General features: G+C 41.9%; 1 protein-coding gene across 1 annotated transcript in view; it reads right to left on the bottom strand.

Annotated features, from left to right (window-relative positions):
* Positions 1 to 26,341, bottom strand: part of LOC308337881 (ankyrin repeat domain-containing protein 26-like) — a 147,167-nt gene that overhangs the window by 84,975 nt on the left and 35,851 nt on the right. Inside the window, exons 2-3 of the mRNA XM_080831426.1 lie at positions 19,165 to 19,237; positions 16,365 to 16,404 (exon numbers count right to left, since the gene is read on the bottom strand). Coding sequence (XP_080687552.1) covers positions 16,365 to 16,404; positions 19,165 to 19,237 — 113 coding nt within the window. The remainder of the gene's footprint in view (positions 1 to 16,364; positions 16,405 to 19,164; positions 19,238 to 26,341) is intronic.

Raw genomic sequence — 26,341 nt, 5'->3', positions numbered from 1 at the left:
TCATTCTATTTCTTTTCAAATTAAGTTCTTTTTTTAACCAAGGTATTGCTAATGACACAATAAATAACTTTTATTCACTGAACGATGAATCTTTACTGGACAATTTCAGTGTGAAAGTACTGGAGCAATGATAAAGATAATTTCAGACATATTCTGAGACCTCAAAGAATTTGGCATAAATTCACAAAAGGCTTAACCAAGAAGACAAATAACAACTCAAGAAAATCTGCTAAGTTTTACAAAATGTTAAATGACTGACGAATGTGGATGATATAACTGCACTGGGGTAAAGGAAACCCTCAGACTTTCCAGAGACTACTAAACACTGGCTGTGACCTGACACTAAATCTAGGAGACCCAAAACACCACTGTGGCCCACCAGTCAGAGGAAGGGCTTATGGAGGTCAGCCGGTCAATGGAATATTAGCTCAGGTCTCACAGATGTCCCAGTGGGTCTGCAAACCCGGTCTATGGTCACATGCCCAGTGCCGGAATGCACAAGGAATAGAATTCCTGACAGAATTCCTACTGACAGAGACATATCTTGAAAGAAGTTGCTGTGGCTGATATCAAAGAGGTTACTCCCTATGTTCTCCTCGAGGATTCTGATGGATTCCTGTCTCACGTTGAGGTCTTTTATCCATTTCGAGTTTATCTTTGTGTACGGTGTAAGAGAATGGTCAAGTTTCATTCTTCTACATATAGCTGTCCAGTTTTCCGAACACCATTTATTGAAGAGACTGTCTTTTTTCCACTGGATATTTTTTCCTGTTTTGTCAAAGATTATTTGACCATAGAGTTGAGGGTCCATATCTGGGCTCTCTACTCTGTTCCACTGGTCCATGTGTCTGTTTTTATGCCAGTACCATGCTGTCTTGGTGATCACAGCTTTGTAGTAAAGCTTGAAATCAGGTAACGTCTCCAAAGGCGAAGGAAACAAAGGCAAAGATGAACTTCTGGGACTTCATCAAGATAAAAAGCTTCTGCACAGCAAAAGAAACAGTCATCAAAACAAAGAGGCAACCCACGGAATGGGAGAAGATATTTGCAAATGACAGTACAGATAAAAGGTTGATATCCAGGATCTATAAAGAACTCCTCAAACTCAACACACACAAAACAGATAATCATATTAAAAAATGGGCAGAAGATATGAACAGACACTTCTCCAATGAAGACATACAAATGGCTACCAGACACATGAAAAAATGTTCATCATCACTAGCCATCAGGGAGATTCAAATCAAAACCACATTGAGATACCACCTTACACCAGTTAGAATGGCCAAAATTAGCAAGACAGGAAACAACGTGTGTTGGAGAGGATGTGGAGAAAGGGGAACCCTCTTACACTGTTGGTGGGAATGCAAACTGGTGCAGCCACTTTGGAGAACAGTGTGGAGATTCCTCAGGAAATTAAAAATAGATCTTCCCTATGACCCTGCAATTGCACTGCTGGGTATTTACCCCAAAGATACAGATGTAGTGAAAAGAAGGGCCATCTGTACCCCAATGTTTATAGCAGCAATGGCCACGGTCGCCAAACTGTGGAAAGAACCAAGATGCCCTTCAACGGATGAATGGATAAGGAAGATGTGGTCCATATACACTATGGAGTATTATGCCTCCATCAGAAAGGACGAATACCCAACTTTTGTAGCAACATGGACAGGACTGGAAGAGATTATGCTGAGTGAAATAAGTCAAACAGAGAAAGTCAAGTATCATATGGTTTCACTTATTGGTGGAGCATAACAAATAATATAGAGGACAAGGGTAGATGGAGAGGAGAAGGGAGTTGAGGGAAATTGGAAGGGGAGGTGAAGCATGAGAGACTATGGACTCTGAAAAACAACCTGAGGGTTTTGAAGGGGCGGGGTGGGAGGGTGGGGGAACCAGGTGGTGGGTATTAGGGAGGGCACAGATTGCATGGAGCACTGGGTGTGGTGAAAAAACTATGAATACTGTTACGCTGAAAATAAATAAAAAATTGGAAAAAAAATAAAAATAAAAATATATATAAAAAAAAAAAAAAAGAATTCCTACTGACAGAATTCCCACTCTGGTGCCCTGACCTGTGTAGTAAGGGCTCCTACAGTGGGAAACACCAAGTGGAAGCCTCCAGAATTGCCTCTAACTAGGAAAATAGTAAACCAAAAGTCATGCCACATCCCCGAAAGAAATGCAGAGATTAGTGCCACCATCAAGGGTTAGAAAGACACAAAAGTGGTGACTCCCACATCCCCAGAACAGACCTTAGGACAATGACAGTTGATTACCATAAGCCTCACTGGATGGTGACCCCCCACTGTTGCTGTTGTTCCAGCTGCTGTTCCAGATGTGGTTTCAATGCTTGAGTAAATTAACACACTGGTACCTGGTGTGTGACTCCTGGCCTCTGTCTCCATCTCTGTCCCTAAGACCCACCGCAAGTTTACTCGCAGCTGCAAGGCCAGCAAAGCGCCCTCACTGTTTTCCCTCAGGGCCCTCCCACCCTTCAGACCTGTGTCACGATTTAATGTGCAGGAATTCTGATGGCCCTTCCCTTCCCCAAAATGTCACAGGGGCCTATTCTAATGATGACATTGTGCTGACCGGATCTAGTGAGTGAGAAGTAGCAAGTATCCAGGCTTATGGGTAAGACATTTTCATGTCAGAGGTGGAGAATCAATCCAAGAATAATTCAGGGGCCTTCTACGTCAGTCAAAGTTCTAGGGGTCTAGTGGTGTGGAGCACATGGAGAGCTCTCAGGAGAAGGATGAGCTGTTGAATCGGGCTCCTCCTACAACCAAGAGAGGAACAACTGTCCACGGGCTTCTTGGGATTTTGGAGGTAACATATTCCTCACCGACCCCTCTGGATGTGTTACTCCAGCTCATTTACCGAGTGACGCCCAGAGCTGCCAGTGTACGGTGGGGTCCAGAACAAAAGAAGGTTCTGCGACAAGTATAGGCTGCTGTGCAAGCTGCTCCCCTCCTCAGGCCACCGGGTCCACAAATCCACTGGTGCCTTAAGTGTCCATGGCAGACAGGGATGCTGGTTGGAGCCTTTGGCAGGCACTAGAGACAGATCACGGCACAGGCCCTTAGGACTTTAGAGCAAAGCCCTACAGCACTACAGCCCCTGCCCCTCTGGGACATACAGGAAGATAACAGATAACCAGTCTCTTTTAAGAAACAGATCTTGGCCTGTTACTGGGCCTTAAAAGAGACTGAACACTTCATCATGAGCCACCAAGTTACCACGTGACTGGAGCTGCCCATCGTGAACAGGGTATTTGTCATCTGACCCACCGAGTCATAACACCGGATGTGCAGCAGCACTCCACCATCCAACAGAAGTGGTACGGACGTGATCAAGCCCAAGCAGGCCCTGAAGGTACGAGTAAGTCACATGAACAAGTGGCCCAAATGCCCATGGTCCCCACTCCTACTCTACTACTTCTCTCCCCCAACTTGCACCTGGGGCCTCATAGGGAGTTCCTTACAGTCAGCTGACAGAGGGAAGACTCCAGCCTGGTTTACAGATGGTTCTGCACAACAGCACCCAGAGTGGACGCCGCAGCACTAGGGCCCCCCTGAAACATCCCGGAAGGACAGCAGTGAAGGGAAATCCTCCCGAGGCTCCTGGCCGTTCACTTTGCTTGGGAGGAGAAATGGCCAGACATGGGATTATAAATTCATGCGTTGTGTCCAGTGATGTGCCACATGGTCAGGAAGAAATGACTAGAAAACTGGTAGCAAGGGAATTTGGGGCAGAGGTATACAGACAGAACTCTCTGAATGGGGAAAAAAATGTGAAGATATACATGTCCCATGTGACTGCTCGTCAAAAGAGGACACTGGCAAAGGAGGAGTTTAATAATCAAGTGGACAGGACACCAGTCAGCCTCTTTCCCCAGCACCCCTGTCCTGTTCCAATGAGCTCATAAACAAAGTGGTCATGATGGCAGGGTGGAGATTAGGCATGGGCTCAGCTATGTGCACCTCTACTCATCGGACTCATCTGGCTATGGTTACCACTGCGTGCCTAATTGCCCGCAGCAAAAACCAACACTGAGACCTCACTATGGCACCACTCCCAGGGGAGATTAGCCAGCTACCTGGTGGTGGGTTCAGTGAAATGGGCCACTCCCATCATGCAGAGGGCAACATTTTGTCCTCACTGGAACAGCCACTTACTCTGGGTACAGATTCACCTTGAACGCAAGGTGAGCTGCTGCCAAAACTACTATCTGCGGACTTTCAGAATGCCTTGTCCACCATCATCACAGGAGTGCTTCTGATCTAGGAAATACCTCACAGCAGAACAACAATGGGCCCATGCCCTTGGAATTCACTGGCCATGCATGTTTCCCGCCGTCCTGAAGCAGCTGGTTCAACAGAATGCCCTTTTGAAGACTCAGTTATGGTACTAGCTAGGAGGTAATACCTCGCAGGGCTGAAGAAAGGTACTCAAGAAGTTGTATTTACCCTGAATCTGTGTTCAATACATGGTGGCATTTCTCCCATAGCCAGGGTTCACAGGCCCAGGAATCAAGGGGCAGAAATGCAAGTGGTAGCACTGACTAGTATCCCTACTGACCCCTAGCAAACCTTCTGCCTCCTATTCCTATAACCTTAGAAACTAGTGCTGCTAGGCTAGAGGTTCTAGCTCCAAAGGGAGGAACACATCCACCAGGAGACACAACAGTGATTCCACGGACCTGGAAGCTCAGACTGCTGCCCAGCACTCTGTGGTCCTCCAGCCTCTCAACCAGCAAGGAAGGGAGTCCTGACCACCAAGTGGAACCTGGACTGCTCCTCCACAATGGAGGTGAGGAAGAGTGTGTCTAGAAAACAGGACATGACTCAGGGCATGTCTTAGTATCACCATAATTTGAGCCCATTAATGATTTTTTAAAAGCCAAGAAGCAAGCATGTCTAAGGCTGAAAAATCTTCAACCCAAGACAATCTTAGGGACTAATAATCACTCCCTCGAATGTCATTGACAAGGTTAAAGAAAGCTATGAATTTAGAAGAGAAAGATGAATTTAAAGATTCATGAAATTCACTACATGCAGCAAAGGATACAGACATACCAAAGATTTAACAGAAACAAAGCCAGGGGTCATAAAACCCTCAAGGAAAATTTCCGAGGCTTGCACCCCAGGCCTCCTGAAACCTATTCCCAAGAGTACATTTAGAAGCAGTGACATCATCTAGAAGGTTCTTCCTCTAGTTCCCCGACTTTCAGAGGATGTGGTTTACTGGAGTTCAAAATTATTGCTTATTACATTCTCATTCAACACATTTATTAGGCAATCAACTATGTGGGAATCATTGCTCTAAGCCCTAATTTATAAACAAAATATTCGAGCTTACATGCACACTTTACATCATCATGAGAAAGACTACCAATAAAACAAATATATTTACTTCCAGAGTTAAGGCCTCCAAATATATGGCATGTCATGTGTTAGTAGCTCTTACTTCCAGTCCATAAATAGAATAAAAGAAATGACCTTGATTTAGAGTATGTGAAGGTCATCAAGTATAGCACGCAATTTCTACTCAGCGAAACTGGAAACAAAGGCCAGTTGACCTGTCATACCGGTTAGCCCAGCTTGAAATCACCTGCACTGCTGGTAAAAACACCTGGAGCCCAACCCTGCAAAACATCTGTGCCATAGTACCTACAGCTTTACAGAAAGGTAGGGCCAAGCGGAACCATGCCAAACAGTCCTCCTCAAACATTTTAGACAACACATATAAAAAACGTTTTCTAAATTATATATTATTCACATATTTTTAATAACAAATAACAAGTCATCTAAAAATAACTCACCAAAACATTCATAGCCTTTACTTTCCAGGTTGTTTCCTGCCTTTCATAGTAACAGCGGACTTTTCAGTAGAAGATTTATTTTTTCTATCAATTTCAGTTTGCTTATTTGAGTTTTTTTCAATTGCTAAGCAAAAAATTAAGTCATTATTAAATTATTCATTTAATAATTAGTTCTAATGTTGCTGAATTCACTTGGTCTTCAGAGCATCATGACTCCATTTGTTTCTACTTTCAAGCACAATGGAAACCACAAAGGCCAAATTCAAATATATGATTAAACTAAAATGTTAAAATTTTTCATGTCAATAAACAGTTTAAGCAGTATTAAAGGCCATACGGGAGGAAAGTGTCTGCAATTAACCTGATAAACAACTGATTACTTAAAAAAAAAAAGCAGGTGTAAAAAGGAATGAAATCTTGCCATCTGCAACAACATGGATGGAGTGAGAATATAATGCTAGGAGAAATAAGTCACTCAGAGAAAGACAAAGATCCTATGATTTCACTCATATGTGGAATTTAAGAAACAAAACATGCACAAGTGAACAAGAGTTGAGGGGCAAACCAGGAAACACAGGAAACAGACTCTTAACTATAGAGAACAAACTGGTGGTTACCAGAAGGGAAGGAGTGGTTGGGGGATGAGTGAGATAGGTGATGGGGATGAAGAAGTACACTTATCGTGATGAGCACGGGGTGGTGTACGGAGTGCTGAATCACTATATCGTACACCTGAAACTAATATCATACTGTATGTTAACAAACAAGAATTAAAAATGTAATTTAAAAAAAGAAAAAGGGGGAAAAAACACTGTAAAAATGGGCAAAGGAAACACAGGCAGGCAGTTTACTAAAAAAGTAACTATGGCGGCTCAGACATTAAGTGTTTGCCTTCGGCTCAGGTCATGATTCCAGGTTCCCGGGATCAAGCCCCGCTTTGGGCTCCCTGCTCAGCGGGGAGCCTGCTTCTCCCTCTCCACTTCCCCCTGTTTCTGTTCCCCCTCTCGCTGTGTGTCTCTCTGTCAAATAAGTGAATAAAACCTTTAAAAAAAAAAAAAAACTATGAATGACCTCCGAGTATGTTTTGTAAATGTTGTAAATGTCTACCATACTAGTAATTAAAGAAATGTACATTTACAAGGAGAAATGTTTCACGTTTTTGAATTGGAATGATTGTTTTAAAGATTTGTTTGGGGGTGGGGCAGAGAGAGAGAATCCAAGTAGATCGCACCGAGCATGGAACCCGATGCTCAAGCTCATGACCCTGAAACCATGACCTGAGCAGAAACCAAGACTCGGACACTTAACTGACTGTGCCACCCAGGCACCCCTTGAATTGGCACGTTTTAAATACCGCCCACAGTTGATGAAGATGCATTCTGGGAAGACGAGCCCCTCCCCCATCCCACCCCTGAAAGTGAAACCACTAGTGGAATTCACACAGCTTTTTGGAATCAGGAAATATCTTCTCAAAACTTTTGAAGTGTGCTTACCTGGAAAGTAAACTGCAGAAATTTATCCTAAGGACAAATATTTATTTGTAAAGATGTAGCTTTTTTAGTTAAAAAAAAAAAATGGGAACAATCCATGCTTATAACAGCTTCAGGCACTACTGTAAATTGCACAGAAAAGTAGTTAATGGCATGGAAACCTCCCCCTTATATGCTGATTTAGGAAAATACAAATTATCAGTGAGTCCATGAAGGTTTCCATCTGGTTATGTATCCACAGGAATACACCTTACTGAAGGCTACAGGCCACAGTATTCCCAATAGCTCTGTGAGTTGTAGGGTTCTGGGTAACATTAATTTTCTTCACTGTATATTGTTTTCCAAATATTCTACAGCAAACATAGCATTTCTTTAAACACAAAGGAGTGAGAGAAAAGGTAGCCATCTATATAAATTCCAGATAAAGAGTTATGCACAAAGTCATCTTTAGAAAATGAGGGAGGGGAAGGGATTATTTGTCACATCTCAGGAAGGGAAAGGATCCTCTAAACACAGAACAATTAGAAAAACCAAAGGAAGAAAAAAGACTGCACACTGGGCAAAATACAAATGTTAATAATTTTGTCAATCAAGAAAGCAAATAAAGTTAAAAAGAAAAATAACCAGGACATATTTACAAAAATCTAATAAAAAGCTGATGTTTCGCATATAAAGAAATCATAATTCAATAAGAATAAAAGGGGGGAGGAAATGAAATATATAAAAAAGATCTATGTATTAGATCTTATATTTTATAAATTAAAATTAAAATGTCCTACTTCATCAAAAATTTCTAGAAAATGGTAGAGTCAAGATTGGAATGCAGGTCTACTTGGCCTCCAAGCAATATACCATGTTGCCCACAGCAAGTAAGTCACTTTTTTAACCACATTAATTTTAAAGTTCATACTTAACAAAAGAGTTTTTTCCCCCTTCAATTACACATTCTTAAATGAAAAAAGTAACTAAGAGAAAATAAATGAAGTAGAAAACTACGGCTAGTGTTTTTAGGTCTTAAATGGAGGTTGAGTTCTTTTGACATATCCAGATAAACCAAAATTCTCTTGATACATATTTAAATGAGAACTTACTTATCAAAATCATTATTAAGTATAAAGACTGGTTCTTGATTAAGTAAAACAGAAAAGGCTGTCACAACTAAGAACAGGAATAGTAAGTAAAATCTGGTTTTCTGATTTTATGAAGGACTCATGGAGGAAGATGCAAATTATGAAGGAAATTAAGAAAAGGCAAATCTAAAAATACAGTGCAGAAAAACATGAAAACATTCATTATTAAGCAATATATACTGACCATGAATCAGGGAGCCATTTAGCCACTGAATGTAGTAGTTTTGAGGAAAAGAAAGCAGGATTTCATTGCTGATTATTGAAAAGGGTAAAAGCAGAACAGCCCCAGCTGAAACTGCCAGGGTGAACGTGCTCAAGAACAACCTGGAAGAGATCATTGTCACCAGCAACTGGAAAAAGCAAGGAATACAGTAGGAATTCAAAAAGGACAAAAACTCTTAAATCTTTTAATCCAAAAGAGTTACATAAGATTTTCATTAAATACGTATAGTTGGGAGACAAATGTTATCTGTATGATACTACAAGTTCAATTAGGTATACTCCAAAACTCCTCACTCTGTGAAAAAGGTCAGTAACTCGAACGAGCAGGCCCTAGAAGAATCACATACAGAAGACAAAGTACTTTGCACATTTTACAAAGAATAAGCCATAGTTTCTCTCCTCTTTTACATTTAAATATTTATTCCACAATTGCATTTCATTAACAACTGGCAAATACATCCTAACAGCAATGCAAAAACTGATTCAGGTGAAAAAAAATACTTGTGAAAACCATATGAAAAACCAATTCAAAATGGTTATTTCAAGGAAAAAAACTCAGCAAAGCCATTGGTCAGCTACCTCTTAAAAGAGGTAAAGGTAAAATAAATTAGACTAGCAAACAGTATCTAACTATTAAATATTCTACTATTAAACTATTTAAAACACTGCCTTGTCATCTTTAAAAATAAGATACTGCTAATAAATACTAATACAGAAAGATGTCAAAAATAAATTAAGTAAAAAAACAAAAACTGAGAAAGCATGGACAATAAATAGAATACATGCTTACACACACACACACACACACACACCCCCAAAAAATGCATTTATATACACAGGAAAACAGAGGTACCAAAAAAAAAAAAAAAAACCTAGCATAATATATAACAATGCCACAGGAGAGTGGGCTTTCACATTCTCAGTTATACATGTCTGCAATGTTCAAAAATTTTTTATCTAATTTTTTAAAGATTTTTTTTTTAAAAATTTTTTAAGACTAAAAGGGAAAGGAAAAGAAAACCTCACCAACATTATAGATGGAACCTTAATTTAATATCCATTCCATTAAAGTCAATATAGGAACAACGTGAAAATAAATGTAAGAAGACATAAGGAAAAAATGCATACTAAACGCTGGAAATAAACATCCACTAGAGTAACTTTGAGACCAATGCCATCTTGTGGCAACCAAAAGAAGTGTTTTCCTACTTAAAAGCCAAAACAACCAAGAAACCTCTCTGTTCAGTAAATCATTGATAAAGTTCAAATGTAGACCATATCATACATACCAAAAATACAACTCAAATCAGACACAGAAGAAGGCTTAGAAGCTGAGTGGGCACGTTTCCTGGGAAAAGCACTAGGAACAATGTCTACCCCGGTCCACCGCCAACTCTGGCAACTACCAGCCAGTGGCCTGAAGCACGCTTCTCTGGTTTTGTCCTTGCAAGTCAAGTGAGGAACTTACCCCAACCACTACCATTTCTGCCTTCCAATGCTAAAAACAGGATCAAACCCACAAGCTCACCATTCCAGGTCCTGCACAGCTGTTCCAGTATGTGTGCAAGGCTCCTCTCGCCACGACAGACTCCCACATACAGTGCCACGTACCCAGTCTTCTTGTACACCAAACCTCAATGCGTTTCATCGCTCTGTGCTCCAGGGCACAGTCAGCTCTGTCCCTAGGGTCCCCTTTATGTCATTTGCCCTGCGAACCACCACTCTCCACATTCCTCTCAGTAGTCAATCCCTCTCTTCTCAGCTCACATGACACTCACCACACAACCAGCAAGAAGACCAACCATAGTTTCCAAATCAAAAACTGGGTCCTGTAATCTGACAAAAAACTGAGCTTATGAGGACAAATAGGTAAAGTATTTGAAATCAACGATCCAGAAAAGCCTGAACGTATGGTCACCATAACAACGACGCCAACTCTCAACAAAACACTTCCAGAACCTACTGTATGTATTCCAGGTACCATGACTGGGCTCAGGATGTTCGGACAAGATGCTGTCACCCTCTCGCACTGCCCGTGGGCACCTAGGGTGACAGCTACTCACAGAAGGCCGGAGCAGTGCAGGTCAACGCTGGCAAGGGGTCCCTAAGGTAAGGCCCTGAGTCAAGTCGAAATAGGGCAGTAGTGGCCATGGCTTACAGACCTACTGAAGTGCCCCTCGGATTAAAGCACCGTTTCACAAACGTCACCTTCTGAAACGGAGCAGATTCTGAGGACAGAACCCACAGGACTGCCTGAGGGCGGGGGCAGAGAGGACTCAAGGCCGATCTGAGTTTTAGCCTGAGAACTGGAACGGCAGAGCGGGCACTGCCTGTGGTGGAGAAGGCCGCAGCTGGGGCAGGCTGACGGGGAAACGGGAACTCAGCTTTGGCCCAGCTTCGTCCGTCACGTCCACAAGGCAGGAGCATCACAGAAGCAATGCTTCACACTTCTCTCTGCAGGCTACCAGGTGGCCTAGACCTTGTCTGCCCCATTGCTGGTCACGTTCCGATGACCACTGGTCAGGATGGTGTCTGCCAGGGCTCTCTGACTCTAACATCACTCTTTTCCCTTTTAACTAATAAGTATTTTGTGGGAAGCTAAGTTTGAAACTAGGGAAAATAGCCTGTTCCTTGCCAAGAAAGATTATTCATCTACGGATTCCTATCAGTTTGGACTCAAGATTGTTCTATTTTATTCTGTGTAGGGTCCACTACAATCATTCTCCGGACACTGAGATTGTCCCTGATTGGTGGGAAAGCCCTCGGAGGCTTCTGGGTCTTTTTGACATGTACCCATCATTCTTGGGGCACTTCCTTGCACTCCGGCAGTACCACACGCACAGAATGAGCCTGGAACTTCCCCTCCCCTACCCTGCAGTCAGCTTCTCCCCCAAGGAGCCTGGGTCCCTATTAGTGGGAAATTGTATTTAGAAATACCGATCTGGTGCTGAATATACTCCCTGCCGCTGGGGTGTCACGCTCCCAACGGACAGGGCAAGGACTGTAAGTGCGCATTATGCATACAGGTACATATACACAGTTACCTACACCCGCCTTTACATCGAGATCTGCTGCGATAACTTTGTGTCAAAAACCATGAGGCCGCACTGATCGTCCACTGGCAAGTCCAACCGCAATGCAACAACCCTGTTCATCTTCATTTTTCTCCCCTTCCTGTAACTGCAAATGGCCCCCATCACCTTCAATGGACCAATCCCCTGGAAATGATCTGACACTCCTACCCTATCCAGAGCCACCCTCCTGCTTAGGTGACTCCCCATTCTGGACTGCCCTACCTCCCTCCCCACTGACTTCTGATACCCATGCCAGGCCATCCCTCCAGGGACACCAGCCTACTTGGGCTCTGTCATCCTGTATGGGTGCCCTCCCCAACCTCTGACACCCTGTGACAGAGCACCCCTAAACACGTGCGGGTGCCCCTCATCACCCCCAAGCTCACACTCCACGCCGGGATTTCCCTCTGCAGGGAAAATTCCCTCCCTCCTCTCAGACCCTGAGAGCCCACACCAGGTCACCCCCCCGGGGCTCTGATACGTCATGCTAGGACCACCTCCTGCAATGGAAACCCTCCTCTCACCTGCAAAGGCTCGTAAAAGTCTCACCAGTTAGGCATTCCGATTTCATTCTCAAATCAACTAACTAGCCAACAGTAGCTCGCAGAAAATGTAGTTTTTGGTTGCAAAGTTCATCTGGAGGCACAAGCAGGTACAGGCGAAGAGCAGAACAGAGGAGCAAAGGAGAAAGCAAGCGCAGGGCTAACGGGAGGTGAGGAGGCCGAGGAACAGGCCTTCCATTTTGCCATGGGTGCTGAGCCAGCTGTGGAGACCCCGGAGTGCTGCCAACCACTGCACTTAAGAACCTGTCAAGCCCTTTCCCTTTCTTCTCCCGGTTAGCAGGACTCTCCTCCGCTTCCTCCTCTTCGGTGGAGGGGGCAAGGGAAGGAAAGATGGTGGAGAGAAGAGAGGCAACCCCGAAGTCCCACGTACAATGCCCCAGCACCAAGTCCGGATTACTCTGCAGATGCAACTTAATCCACACAACAGCATGACAGAGTAAGTGGCAGCTCTCCTTCACACAAAGAGAAAACAAATGTTTGTTTCTCAATCTCTTCGGACCTGAACTTAATCTTGAGTTCAGAGTTTGAATCCAGATCTGCCTTCCTCTTCCATTCTCACTCATTCTATCACACAAGGGGGGAAAAAAGCAGTGAAAGCCGGAAGGGTCACTGGGAGGCGGTGGAAGGGAACAGACTAGTCCTGATTCTCCTAGGTGCCCTCACCCCTCCTCCCTCTCCCATCCTTAATGTCAGTGCTCCCCCAGCTGCCTGCCTCCACTCACGGGATGCAGGAACCACCCGCCAGGAGAACCCAAAGCCCTCAGACCCACCGCAACAGCGATGGCAGCAGAACTGGTGAAAGCAGAAGGGGAGGTCAGGGCTCCTGAGCCTCCTCAGAAGGAAACGAGGCACAGCCACCATTTCATAGAATGCATTGCAGGGTAAAGCCTAAGTGCTGTGTTCTGGTCTGTTCGTAAGTGACTGATCCACAAATGCATGTATGGAAATGTACCACCAAGAGTGGAGCGCAGACTAAACAGAGAGGAGAGTGGCACACATCTCACAGGTACTTACTTCATCCCTAGAGGATTTCACTGGGAAGGAATTATATCTGCCCTTTATTCAGTGTGTGATTTGCTGAAGCTTTCTGAGGTAAGTGAATTATCTAGACCAGGAAATTAGGCAGAGAAAAATGATAAATCACTGAAGAATTTTCATAAATGTCATGGTCTGAAATAAAACTATAACCCCTAATCCTATAAATTTAAATAAAGTAATAGGCCTAAGTTTTAAATCCACAAAGCAAGAAGAATTCACAATATAAAGTTACAGGTGTTTTCCCCAGGGCATTTAAAATAATTTAAATGACCAAACCTAGTAAAGCAAGGTCCATTTAAATTCACTGTTCAGTTATGAATCAAATCAGCCCTATTCAAGTCACTTCTCAGTTGAAAGTATTTTTTTTATTTAAGTGAAATTCACATAACATAAAATTAACCATTTCAAAGTGAACAATCTAGTGGTATTTAGTGTAGTCACAGTGTTGTGCAAACACCACCACTTTCTAGTTCCAGAACATTTCATCACCCCAAAATAAAACCTTGTATTCACTAAGGAGTTGTTCCCCATTCTGCCCTCCCCTTGGTCCCTGGTAACCATCAATATGACATGGATGGATTTACCTTTACTAGTTTATTTCTCATAAATGGAATCACACACTCAACGACCTTTCGGGTCTGGCTTCTTCCACTTAGCATGATGTTTCTGAGGTTCCTGCACGTTGTAGTACCTTATTCCTTTTTACGGCTGAGTAAGAGTACGTGAGAGTATTTGTGTATGTGTGCGTTAAGTGCAGGCAGCCTTTCTCCCTTTCCTCACCTCCGCCCCACCCCAGGCACAAAATGAATAATCTGATACCAAGCATGAAGACACAAATCCGAACAACCGGCCTGCAGTCTTCAGAAGCATCAAGGACAGGGAAGTCAAGAAAACACTGAAGAAGGGTTTCAGTCTGAAGGCAACGAAAGGGACCCGACAACTACAAGCAGCGTGTGATTCTTTTTTTTTTTTTTTAAGATTTGATTTATTCATTTGTCAGAGAGAGCGAGCACAGGCAGACAGAGAGGCAGGCAGAGGCAGAGGGAGACGCAGGCTCCCTGCCGAGCAAGGAGCCCGATGTGGGACTCGATCCCAAGACCCTGGGTCGTGACCTGAGCCGAAGGCAGCCGCTTACCCAACTGAGCCACCCAGGCATCCCGCAGCCTGTGATTCTTAACGGGGTCCTTTCGCAACAAAGGACATGACTGGGACAACTGGTAAATCTGAATGGGGCATGAGTGGTACAGCCTCAATTTCATTATTTTGATGGTTGTATGGTAGATACACAGGAGGACACACTGTTTGTAGGCATTATATACAAAAGTATCCTGAGGAAATGGAGAACCAGGTTGGCAAATTCTCAAACAGTTCTGGGGCAGAAAGGCTCTTTTTTTGTTGTATTTCTAACTTTTCTATAAATTCAGGACTATGCCAAATAAATTTCAAAGTATCGATAAAAAAGAATCCTGGCATAAGAATCTCTCCAATGTAGTTGTATCTGTGTGATTTCAAATTTTAGTCAAGCAAAATCTGATAAAAAGAAACTTATTGCTTCCCATCCAGTTTGACACCTCAAAAAATTTAAAGGGCAGAACAATCATATATCAGCATAAATAAGCAGAAAAAGAGCTATAGGGAACCTAAAGAATCATCAGACCGTCCACCTGCTCACAGCAGGTAGATGCTCAGCTGCTACAACAGATGTCTGTTCCTTATTCCAAGACTGTCACAGTCTTCTCAGGAGACCATTAAACAACCCAGAGTTTTCTTTCTTATGGCCCAGCAACTTTCCCACCAGAAGCCCACTTCCTGGCTAAAACCTCTGAAGGTAAAATTTTCAGCTCCTCAAAGAAGCAAATTTTAACAGGAGACAATCAATCCTCATTTTTCCATGTACAGTTGATCCTTGAACAATATGGCTTAGAAATGCACAGGTCCGCTTATAAGTGAATTTTTTAAATTAAATATAATAGAGTATTATAGAGGCACCTGGGTGGCTCCGTCATGAAGTGTCTGCCTTCGGCTTAAGGTCATGATCCCAGGGTCCTAGGATCAAGCCCCACATCAGGCTCCCAGCTTGAGCCCCACATCAGGCTCCCAGCTTGGCAGGAAGCCTGCTTCTCCCTCCCTCACTCCCCCTGCTTGTATTCCCTCTTTCGCTATATCTCTATCAAATAAGTAAAATCTTTTAAAAAATATATGTAGTACTGTAAAAGGACTTTCTCTCCCTTATGATCTTCTTTTCTCTAGCTACTTTTTTTTTAATTAAAGATTTTTACTTATTTGACAGAAAGAGAGAGAGCATGAAAAAGCAGGGGGAGCAACAGAGGGAAAAGCAGGTTGCCAGCTGAGCAGGGAGTCCGATGTGGGACTCCATCCCAGGACCAAGGGATCATGACCTGAGCCAAGAGCAGACGCTTAACCAACTGAGCCACCCAGGCACCCCTAAATATAATACAGTATTATAGGGTCCTAGGATCAAACCCCACATTGGGCTCCCTGTTTGGCAGAAGAGGAAGCCTGCTTCTCTCTTTCCCACTCCCCCTGTTTGTGCTCCCTCTTCTGCTGTGTTTCTCTCTGTCAAATAAATAAATAAAATCTTTTTTTAAAAAAATTACAGTACTGTAAATGTATTTTCTCTCCCTTATGATTTTAGTAAGATTTTCTTTTCTCTAGCTACTGTATTGTAGGAATGCAGTATATAATACACATAACATATAAAATATGTGTTAATCAACTGTTTATGTTATCAGTAAGACTTCCAGTCAATAGTAGGCTATTAGTAGTTAAGTTCTGGGGAAGTTAAATATTATACACAATTTACAACTGCACAGGGCCAGCGTCCCTAACTCTCACGGTGTTTAAGAGTCAACTGTATATTTATATATTTCTAAAGATAGGGTTAATATCAATAAGAAAGGTGACTGTTTCCCACATTTATGCCCAAAGGTACAAATTAAATTTGAAGAATTTATGACATCGAAATTAGAAACAGAAAAAATGAATTTTAAAATACACACGAAATCCTGTTGACTATGGCATCCTCATCTTCTTGTTCATCTGTAAAAATGGTTACGGTATTAGTTTTTTTATTCTTCAACAAAATGTTTCATTAATTTATTAGAAAATATAAACAAAAATAGAAACTTAAAGAATTACTGAAAAGAACTGATTTTCAAAAAGCACTGTATTTATTTCAGCATGGATCCAAATTTAAATCCTATTAAATTACATATGACAGAATGTAGGTAGAGAAGAGTGTTGTGATTAACCAAAATCCTGATTAACAAAACTAACATATGTAAACTGAGATTTTCCAAATATTTATTGCGCAAGAAAATAAAACTTAGTAAAACCTTAGGACCACTATCAAGTTTACTGTCATACAATATAAGTAAAATTATAATTGCTAATGAATGAAAATTTTTAATTGATAATATCCAACAAAAATCTTTATTATAAAATCATTAGTCGGAATCTTAAAACTCATGTACTTTTCTACAATTTTTGAGTCTGTCATTATTACTGGTAATAAGAAAGACGCTCTTGGACCAGTCTAAACCATTTAGATACCACTGCCTCAATACTTCATAATTATTGTTCAATCTACAGAAGGAAAGTACCAAGTTTTATGTCTTTTACAAGTAGCAGATGCCCTCTGCTCCAATGCTCACTCACCTCCCTCTCTCTCGTGGCTGCTAGCCTTTTCTTTGTCCTCCCACATAAATTACCAGCTAAAGAAAGTGTGATCCAATTACAAGAATATTGCACAACACCCCCTGACCCCTCCTTCTCCTCAATACCTAACTGGGGTTGTCCTCAAAGGCTCTCTCTCTCTAGGTCTCTGTAATTATGAGAGTCTACCTGCTTCCATGTCGATGGTGCATTTGAGCCATTCTCTGACTCCAATCTCCATCCTTAATTACAGGCTGCCAAAATAGCTTTACAACCAAAAGGACAGTCACAATTAATTTTTATACTGTTGTGCATACCCCCAATGAACCATCAACTACTTAAGAATGTTTTAATAGCTCCATATGAATTTCAGTTCTTCTCCCTAAATTCTACTAAATCCAAGGTATTCATCACCCCTCCCTGCTGCCATTACTTTAAAAATCATCTAATGGGTTGTCCCCGTAGCTCAGTCTGTTGGGTATCCAGCTCTTGACTTCCACTAGGGTCACGGTCTCAGGGTCATGGAGCAGGCCTGAGTCAGGCTCTATGCTCAGCCAAAGGGTCAGGGGAGTCTGCTTGGGACTCTCTCTCCCCTTCTGTCTCTGCCCCCCATACATGCTCACACACTCTCAAAATAAATAAATATTTAAAAACCATCTCAATCCTCTCATCTCCAATTTTCCTGCTCATCATACCCTAATTTCCCCTAAAATGATGGATTTATATTCATTAATTCTCTTTCTCCCCCTGCTTCTGTGTCTCTAATCATTAAAACCTGATGCCAAAACATGTGTAAAAAGAGCTAAGATACTGTGTTGAATCTGCAGGTCTTCAAATTTTTGAAAGATTATAGATTCCAAAAAGTATTTTAGTGTAATCATAGAGCCAAACTAAAACACTAGAGCAAGTACTATTTCCTAATTGCTTTCAAAAGTCCAACAAGTTTTTTATTATTATAACATGAAGAGTTCCTATTATATGGAATCCTTAAGTATTCACATGGTACCTACTGCAAGCGCAGCACCACAGGCAGAAAATCCTGTGATTTCTAGAAAAGAGCTGAGATTTAACAGAAGGCAGTAAGGCCATTGTTCAGATCCTTACAAAACCATGGCACAAAAAACTGACTTAATTAGCACAAAGTTCATTTAAAAAAAAAAAAGAAAAAGAAGAAGGGATTGGACGCCTGGGTGATTCAGTCAGTCAAGCACCTGCCTTCGGCTCAGGTCATGATCCCAGGGTCCTGGGATCAAGCCCCACACCAGGCTCCCTGCTCAGCAGAGAATCTCTTTGTCCCTCTCCCTCCGCACCTCCCCCCACTCATGCACATGCTCGCATATATGAAGATTTTATTCACTGTCATACAGTGAATAGAATAAAATAAAATCTTCAAAAATAATAAATCTTCAAAATAAATAAAATCTTCAAAAGTAATAATAATAGGGTGCCTGGGTGGCTCAGATGGTTGGCATTCGCCTTCAGCTCAGGTCATGGTCTCCAGGTCCTGGGATTGAGCCCCGCTTTTGGCTCCTGGCTCAGGGGGAGTCTATTTCTCCCTCTGCCTCTTCCCCTGCTTGTGTTCTCTCTGTCTCTCTCTCTCTCTCTCTCTCAAATTAATAAAATCTTTTTAAAATAATAATAATTTTTAATAAAAAAGGAATAAAGATTTAGTAGTCCCTCTGGTATACAGATTACTTATGAAATAATAAAAAGAAAAATATAAAATTGAATCCTCAATTGATACTAAATGGTATCATGGAGATTCTAAATTCTATATCACTTTAGAGAAAGAAAAGATAGTCTAGTAGTCAGAGTAAGGATGGAAAGTATGCTGTTCAAACTCAGAGCCAGTCACAAGAACACATATATCCTTATAAACTCTAGAACTTCCCAGATACTGAGCAGCCCCACACGACTCTTGGACATTAGAACAATGGTAAACAAGGGTTCAGGTCTAAGAGAATGATGACCCTGCAAGCAGTCAGATTCCTGAAGGTTACTGTTTACTCTCTGTACCAAGCTATTGTGTCCTTCAATCATGGCCATACTGAATATATACACTCCATACTGGCACAGTATGAAGCCCATACATCACAGACCACCTGGCATGATGATCTAAGTTTTAACTACAGTGTTTCTACTTGCCTGATTTTCTCTTGTATCTTCTGATGATGAAATAGGAAACAATGTAGAGAACGGCAAAAAGAAGGAAACATATCTGAAAAATAAAATGAACAATTCACTTACATTTGTTGCATATCTTTTTTAAAATTATAGAAGATACACCTTTGGTATTTATAGGCAAGAATGATTTGATCTATTAAAAAGTAAAAATTTTTAGATATTTTGGAAGTGTAAAGAGCCAGACCAACACCAACAATTCTGAAAACTAAAGTCAATGAGACGCTACTATCCCTTCCAAATATCGAACATACTATAAAACTTCAATAACAATTAAAGAGTGTGATGGCACCAAAACTTGACAGATAAATGAAACATTCTATCATACAAAAAATTATATAAGTTAGTTCTACATACAGGAGGCATCACAAATCAATGTAGAGGGGAATAATTATTCAATAAATACACCACATATCAAAAAAACAGCAGTTGAATGAGAAACTTAATTTTAATATTAAATTCAAATTAAATTCCATCTAATTTTATGGGGATGACAGGCAAAAGAGGATGGGTCAAGGATAGGAGATCTCATTACAGTCCAAGACCAAGTGTGCTAGAAATAGTCTTACTAGGGCTATGGATCAAAGTAAAAATACCCTCAAATGAAAAAATTCCAAGTGATGGTAGTCTAGGGAGCACCCCTACGCATGGATTTCTGAAGGAGGACTGTTGTCCACATGACTGAAAATGACCTTGGATCTGGGTGTGAACCGGCACTATACAATGTCATCCACAAAATGACAAACGGACAATGAAGAGGAAGACCATGAGTCTCATGATATCACAATTCTTCCAATGCAAGTGGAGTGGGAAAGTGACAACTGACAATAAGGACAGTGACCAAAAAGGAGCCAAGAGGGCACCTGGGTGGCTTGGTCATTAAGTGTCTGCCTTCAGCTCAGGTCATGATCCCGGAGTTCTGGGATCTAGCCCGCATCAGGCTCCCCGCTCAGCAGAAGCCTGCTTCTCCCTCTCCCACTTCCCCTGGTTGTATTCACTCTCTCACTGTCTGTGTCAAATAAGTAAATAAAATCTTAAAAAACAAAAACAAAAAGGAGCCAAGAGTCAAAAGCATCAAATTGGCCTGCTGCTGGGAGCCCATTAAGAACTCCAGATGGATAAGAGAATATTAACACCATCCCTACTTTCTCCCAAAATCCTTTGGAGTAGGGAAAATGGATCAAAAAGGAAACCAATCACCGGTGAAGAAATGTGAACAGAGGGGGTCTTCTAGGAAGATGTTAAGGGTCAGGGGAGACTGTGTACAAGGGAATGGTGACGTCTGAGTAGGGCTGCAAGAACACTGGAAAGAGGGCAACTGGCCGGAACTCGGCGACTTACAGGGTTAAAGTCAGAGGGATCGAAGGACCAAAGGAATTAATATTTATGACAGAAGCTACCTGAAATTCGATTCATTCAACAATTACTTGTCATGAGCTTCCTGTACACCAGGCACTCTTTTCAGAACTGAGCACACAACAGTGAACAAAACAAAGCTCTTGTACTCACTGAGTTTACATTCCACTAAGAAAACCGTGGATCAATAAGCAGGCGACGACGAGGCAGGTGACAACCGGTGCACGACTAAGGGAACAGGAAGTACGAGCAGGGGAGGGGGCACACCTCACTACTACGGTGGTATCTGAAGAAGGACTTGTGGGAGAAGAAAGAGAAAGACATGCAGAAATCCGGAGGGAGGATACTCAGTGCACAGAGAACAGTCACACCAAGGGTCTGAGACAGGAAAAGCTCTGGTGTGTTCAAACAGCGAGAGGGGAGAAGAGACGAGGTCTCACAGGAGTTTGAACTATGTGTCAGTTCTCACAAACAGTGAAGAGTTCCTTTTTACGCTGAGTGAGGTAAGAATGCACGGTGGGACTCTGAGCAGACGGGTGACAGGATCTGACAGAGGGCAAAAGGCTCACTGTAGGTACAATGTGGAAAGTAACTTAGAAGGGACACAGACTGCAGCAGACAGACCAGCCAGGAGGGTACTGCAATCATCCAGAAGAGAGGTCACTTGGCCCTGTGTAGCAGAAATATCAAAAATTATCAAGTTCTGGGTATGAAAACAGACTTGACAGGGTTTGCAGGGATAAGGCTTGGCCTACAAAACTGGAAAGAGAAAGTGGCCATTTTCTCAGGCAGGAAAGATTATGAGTAGTTATTTTGCTTGGGAGATAAAAAGTACAGGGTACACCGCTGAACGTGAAATACCTCTTATTCACTGAGGTAGAGAGGGCAGATAAACTGTTGGATATAAAAATCTGTACAATCCAAGGAAAAGAGCCTGGCTAGATCTTTTTTTCTAAGGTGAGGACCAGGGGGGACGTAATCAGATAGGTATTTAAGGCCCTAAGACCGGATAAGATTTCCATCCTAGGGAGTGATTACATCCAGAGAAGTCTGAGAACCAAGCCTCAAACCTCTCAAATATTTAGAAGTCAACTTAACAGAAGGAATCAGGAAGCGCTAACTGAGAAGCAGCAGTCAGCAGGTAGGAGGCAAGCAAGAGACTGTGATGTCCCGAAAGCCAAATGAAGAAAGTTCATGTAAGAAAAGGGAATTATCAGCCGTGTCAAATGCTGCTGACAGGCCAAGTAAGATGAGCGCTGAGAATTGACAACTGGATTTAGCAACATGGAGGTCATCAGTGACCTTGACAAGAGCTGTTTTTCTGAAGCAGTGAACATAAAACCCTGACTGAAGTAAATTAAGACAGAAGAAGAATTGAAAATAAAATGTACATCGACAGTTCTTTCCAGGAATTTTATAGGAAAGGAAAGCAAAAGAAATGTGAGGGGAACTACGAAGGGGATTTTTTTTTAAGATGAGAAAAGTCACACATAATTGCAATAATAATCAGGTAGAAAGAAAAATTACTAATGCAAGAAAGAAAAAGGAGAAGTGCTAAAGCAATGTGTTCAAGGTAAGGAGCTAGAGATAAATGTATCCCTAGTCAGAAGGAGGAGGAGCCAAAGCAGAAGAGGACAGAACATTTGAGTTCCACTGCAGGTAGGTAAGCAGATGGGTGGTAAAAGCACAAAAATATTCCCTCCTGATGGAAGTTCCTCGAATAGAGTTACATGTGGAGAGTGGAGACAGAATTCACAGGAGGATGACACCATAAATGGAGTAGAGAATAAAAGGGAAATGAGAGCCACAGCAAGACGAAATGGAAGTCCCAGCTCCAGGCGTGCCCAAGCTGAGCCTCTGAGCCAGGCAAGAGGCCCCCTGCCGCTCTGCAACATGACATCCTGGCTCTTAGATGCCGGGGAAGCTGCAGATAAAACAAGCAGAGGTTTGAGGATTCTAACAACTACCCTCTTCTCTCCTCCCCTGGACAGCCTGTACTTGCAGACTTGCGCAGGGTACCACTCACTCACTCCTCCAATCACAGATCTGCCTTCAGGTCCGCTGCCCAACCCAAGTGCTCCCGCAGTGATCCGTCAAGACCTAGCAGCTGAATTCCACTCCCCCGGTTTCACCTGATCTCTGAGCAGTCCCCCCTATATCAGCAACCATCCTCCTCCTCTGATTATGCACCCAGTCTCGATCACTAGCTTCCCTCTTCCTGATACCCTTTAAACATTATTCTTCTAAAACAAACAAAAACAAAACAAAACACACCACACTATTATTCTTCCCTATGATTTCAGGGCTGAGCCAGAACTCTATCCTCAATCCACAAGCTCTTCACAGGTAACCTAATCTGCTCCCAGGGTTTTAACCATCAACCCCCAGAAATCCTTGGACCACAGTCTGAAAACCACTGGATTAGGGTATTAGCAGAAGTAAGTTAAGGGCACCTGGGTGGCTCAGTCAATTGGGCATTTCCCTTTGGCTCAGGATGTAATCCCCTGGGATCGAGCCTGGTGTCAGGCTCCCTGCTCAGAAAGGAGTCTGCTTCTCCCTCTCCCTCTGCCCTTGCTCCACCCCGCTTGTGCTTGTGCTCTCTCACTCTCTCTCTCTCTAAAACATAAATAAAATCTTAAAGAAAAAAAAGTGAGTGAAATGAATGGCCATAAATCCTAAGTAGAGTGAGGGGGGGGGGAAAAAGAAACTAAGTACAGAGTGATGGGTAAGTAGAGTTGTCTATCAACTGAGGCTCCCAATAAAACTGCAACAGAAGACCAAGGAATGTGGAAGAAGAAAAAGTTATGATTAAAGAATGTTTACAGATCTTTAAACTTAGTATTTAAGTTAGAGAACAAAAGTGTCAGAAATTCCAGAAAGTTCATGCAGAAGCAGAAGATGAGAAGACATGAGAGGTAATGAACAAAAGGCAATTAAGAAACCAAAATGCATGGTATAAAATGAAAAGACTAATGGAAAGTAATTCATTTAAGAATGGAAGTAAGGGGGCACCTGGGTGGCTCAGTGGGTTAAAGCCTCTGCCTTCGGCTCAGGTCGTGGTCCCAGGGTCCTGGGATTGAGCCCCGCATCGGGCTCTCTGCTCAGCGGGGAGCCCGCTTCCCCCTCTCTCTCTTTGCCTGCCTCTCTGCCTACTTGTGATCTCTGTCTGTCAAATAAGTAAATACAATCTTTAATTAAAAAAAAAACAATGGAAGTAAGGCTAACAATTATAAAAACATAAATATTACTAATTTAAATATAAAAGCCACCCATTAGGAAAATAAAAATACAACTATAACAGATTGAAACAAAACTCACAGAATGGGTTAGACTATTTTTCTAGTTCCAAAGATGGGACTAGGAGCCAATGCTCCTCCCCTAAATGAGTGCACCTTCAACAGACAGCAACCCACAGGGATGAGGGAAATAAAAGCAAACTGCCATAATGCCTCTTATTGTCCCTATATCTGGTGGGAATAAAAGGACATTCCTAACCAAAAAGGAGAAAGTCGGGCACCTGGGTGGCTTAGTCGGTTAAGGGTCTGCCTTTGGCTCAGGTCATGATCCCAGGGTCCTGGCATCTAGCCCTGCACTGGGCTCCCTGCTCTGCAGGGAGTCTGCTTCTTCCTCTCTCTCTGCCGCTCCCCCTGCTTGTGCTCTCTCTCTCTCTATCTCTCTCACTATCTCTAATAAATGAATAAAATCTTAAAAAGAAAAAATGGAGAAATTCATTACAACTCCTCACCACTAACGGTGAGTAAGATACAGCTGAGAAAAAGGGAGAGGAATAGGCTCTCATCTAAAAAGGATGAACTTTCTCCCCTGGTCAGGGAGGAAGAGCAAGGTTCCCAAACCTCACAAGGAGAAACAATACCAGTTGCACATCCTCTGTGCCAGCTAAACCAGAGAGCAGAAAATTCAGCCACATGAATTTCAGTCCTGAAAATTCAGGGGCCACATGGCTTTAGTCAGTATGCTAATCGAGAGTGGCTATCCTAGAAACACACACTCTTCCAAAACTGAAACAGGAAGAAACAGAAGATTTGAACAGACCAATTTCAAGTAATAAAATTGAACGGGTAATGAAAAACTAGCAACAAACAAAAGTCCAGTACCTAATGGCCTCACAGGTGAATTCTACCAAACGTTTAAAGAACAGTTAATACCTATTCTCCTCAAACTATTCCAAAAAGATAGAAGATGGAGAAAAGCTTCCAAATTCATTCTACAAGACCAGCATTACCCTGATATCAAAATCAGACAAAAACACCGCAGATATATCTGCTGAACACAGAGGCAAAGACTCCTCAACAAAATACTAGCAAACCCAACACAACAATACATTAAAAAAAATCAGTCACCACAATCAAGCAAGATTTATTCCAGGGATTCAAACATGGTTCAATATTCACAAACCAATCAATGTGATATACCATACTAACAAGGGGAAGAATAAAAACAATATGATCATTTCATATATGCAGAAAAAGCAACTGACAACATCCATCCATGAAAAAAACACTCAACAAAGTGAGTTTAGAGGGAATATACCTCAACACAATAAAGGTCATATATGAAAAATCTACAGTTAACATCATACTCAATGATGTAAAACTGAAAAGTTCCTCTATGATCAGGAACAAAGGAAGGATGTTCACTCTCACCACTTTATGCAACAAAGTACTGGAAGTCCTAGCTGTAGCAATCAAGCAAGAAAAAGAAATAAAAGGCATATATTGCTAAGGAAGTGGAGTGCCTGGGTGGCTCACTTGATTAAGTGTCCGACTCTTGATCTTAGATCAGGTCTTGATCTCGAGTGCAAGCCCTGCACTGGATTCTACACTAGGCATGGAGCCTACATTTAAAAAACAAAACAAAACAACAACAACCACCAAAAAACCTGCTAATGAAGAAGTAAAATTGTTACTGTTTGCAGATGACATGATACAATATATAGAAAACCCTAAAGACTCCACCAAAAAACCATTAGAACTGATACTGAATTTGGTGAAGTTGCAGGATACAAAATTAATATGCAGAAAACTGTTGCATTTCTATACACTGATAACAAAGTAGCAGAAAGAGAAATGAAAGTAACAATCCTATTTACAATTGCACCAAAAATAATAAAATATCTAGGAACAAACTTTTCAGGGAGGTGAAAGACCTATATTTTGAAAACTGTAAGACATTCATGAAATCAAGATGACACAAACAGATAGAAAGATAAAACATGCTCATGGACTGGAAGAATATTATTAAAATCTCCATACTAAAGCTATCTACAGATGCACTGCAATCCCTACCAAAATACCAATAGCATTTTCCCCAGAACTAGAACAAATAATCCTAAAATTTGCATGGAATCACAAAAGACCTTGAATAACCAGAGTAATCCTGAGAAAGAAGAACAAAACTGGAGGCATCACAATCCCAGACTTAAAAATACTACAAAGCTAAAGTAATCAAAATAGTATGGTACTGGTACAAAAACAAGACACACAGGTCAATGGAACAGGAGAGAAGGATCAGAAATAAACCCATATCTATGTGGTTAATTAATCTATAACAAAGGGGGTAAGAAGATACAATGGAGAAAGACAGTCTTTTAATAAATGGTGCTGGGAAAACTGGACAGCTACATGCAAGAGAATGAAACTGGACCCTTTTTGTACAACATACACAAAAATAAATTCAAAATAGATCAAAGACCTAAATATGAGACCTGAATTCCTAAAACTCCAGAAGAAAACAGAGCCAGTAACCATTTGGAAATCAACCTTAG

This window comes from Martes martes, assembly GCF_963455335.1.
Source record: "Martes martes genome assembly, contig: scaffold_57, whole genome shotgun sequence".
Taxonomy (NCBI): domain Eukaryota; kingdom Metazoa; phylum Chordata; class Mammalia; order Carnivora; family Mustelidae; genus Martes; species Martes martes.
This window is presented reverse-complemented; position numbering and strand designations above follow the sequence as displayed.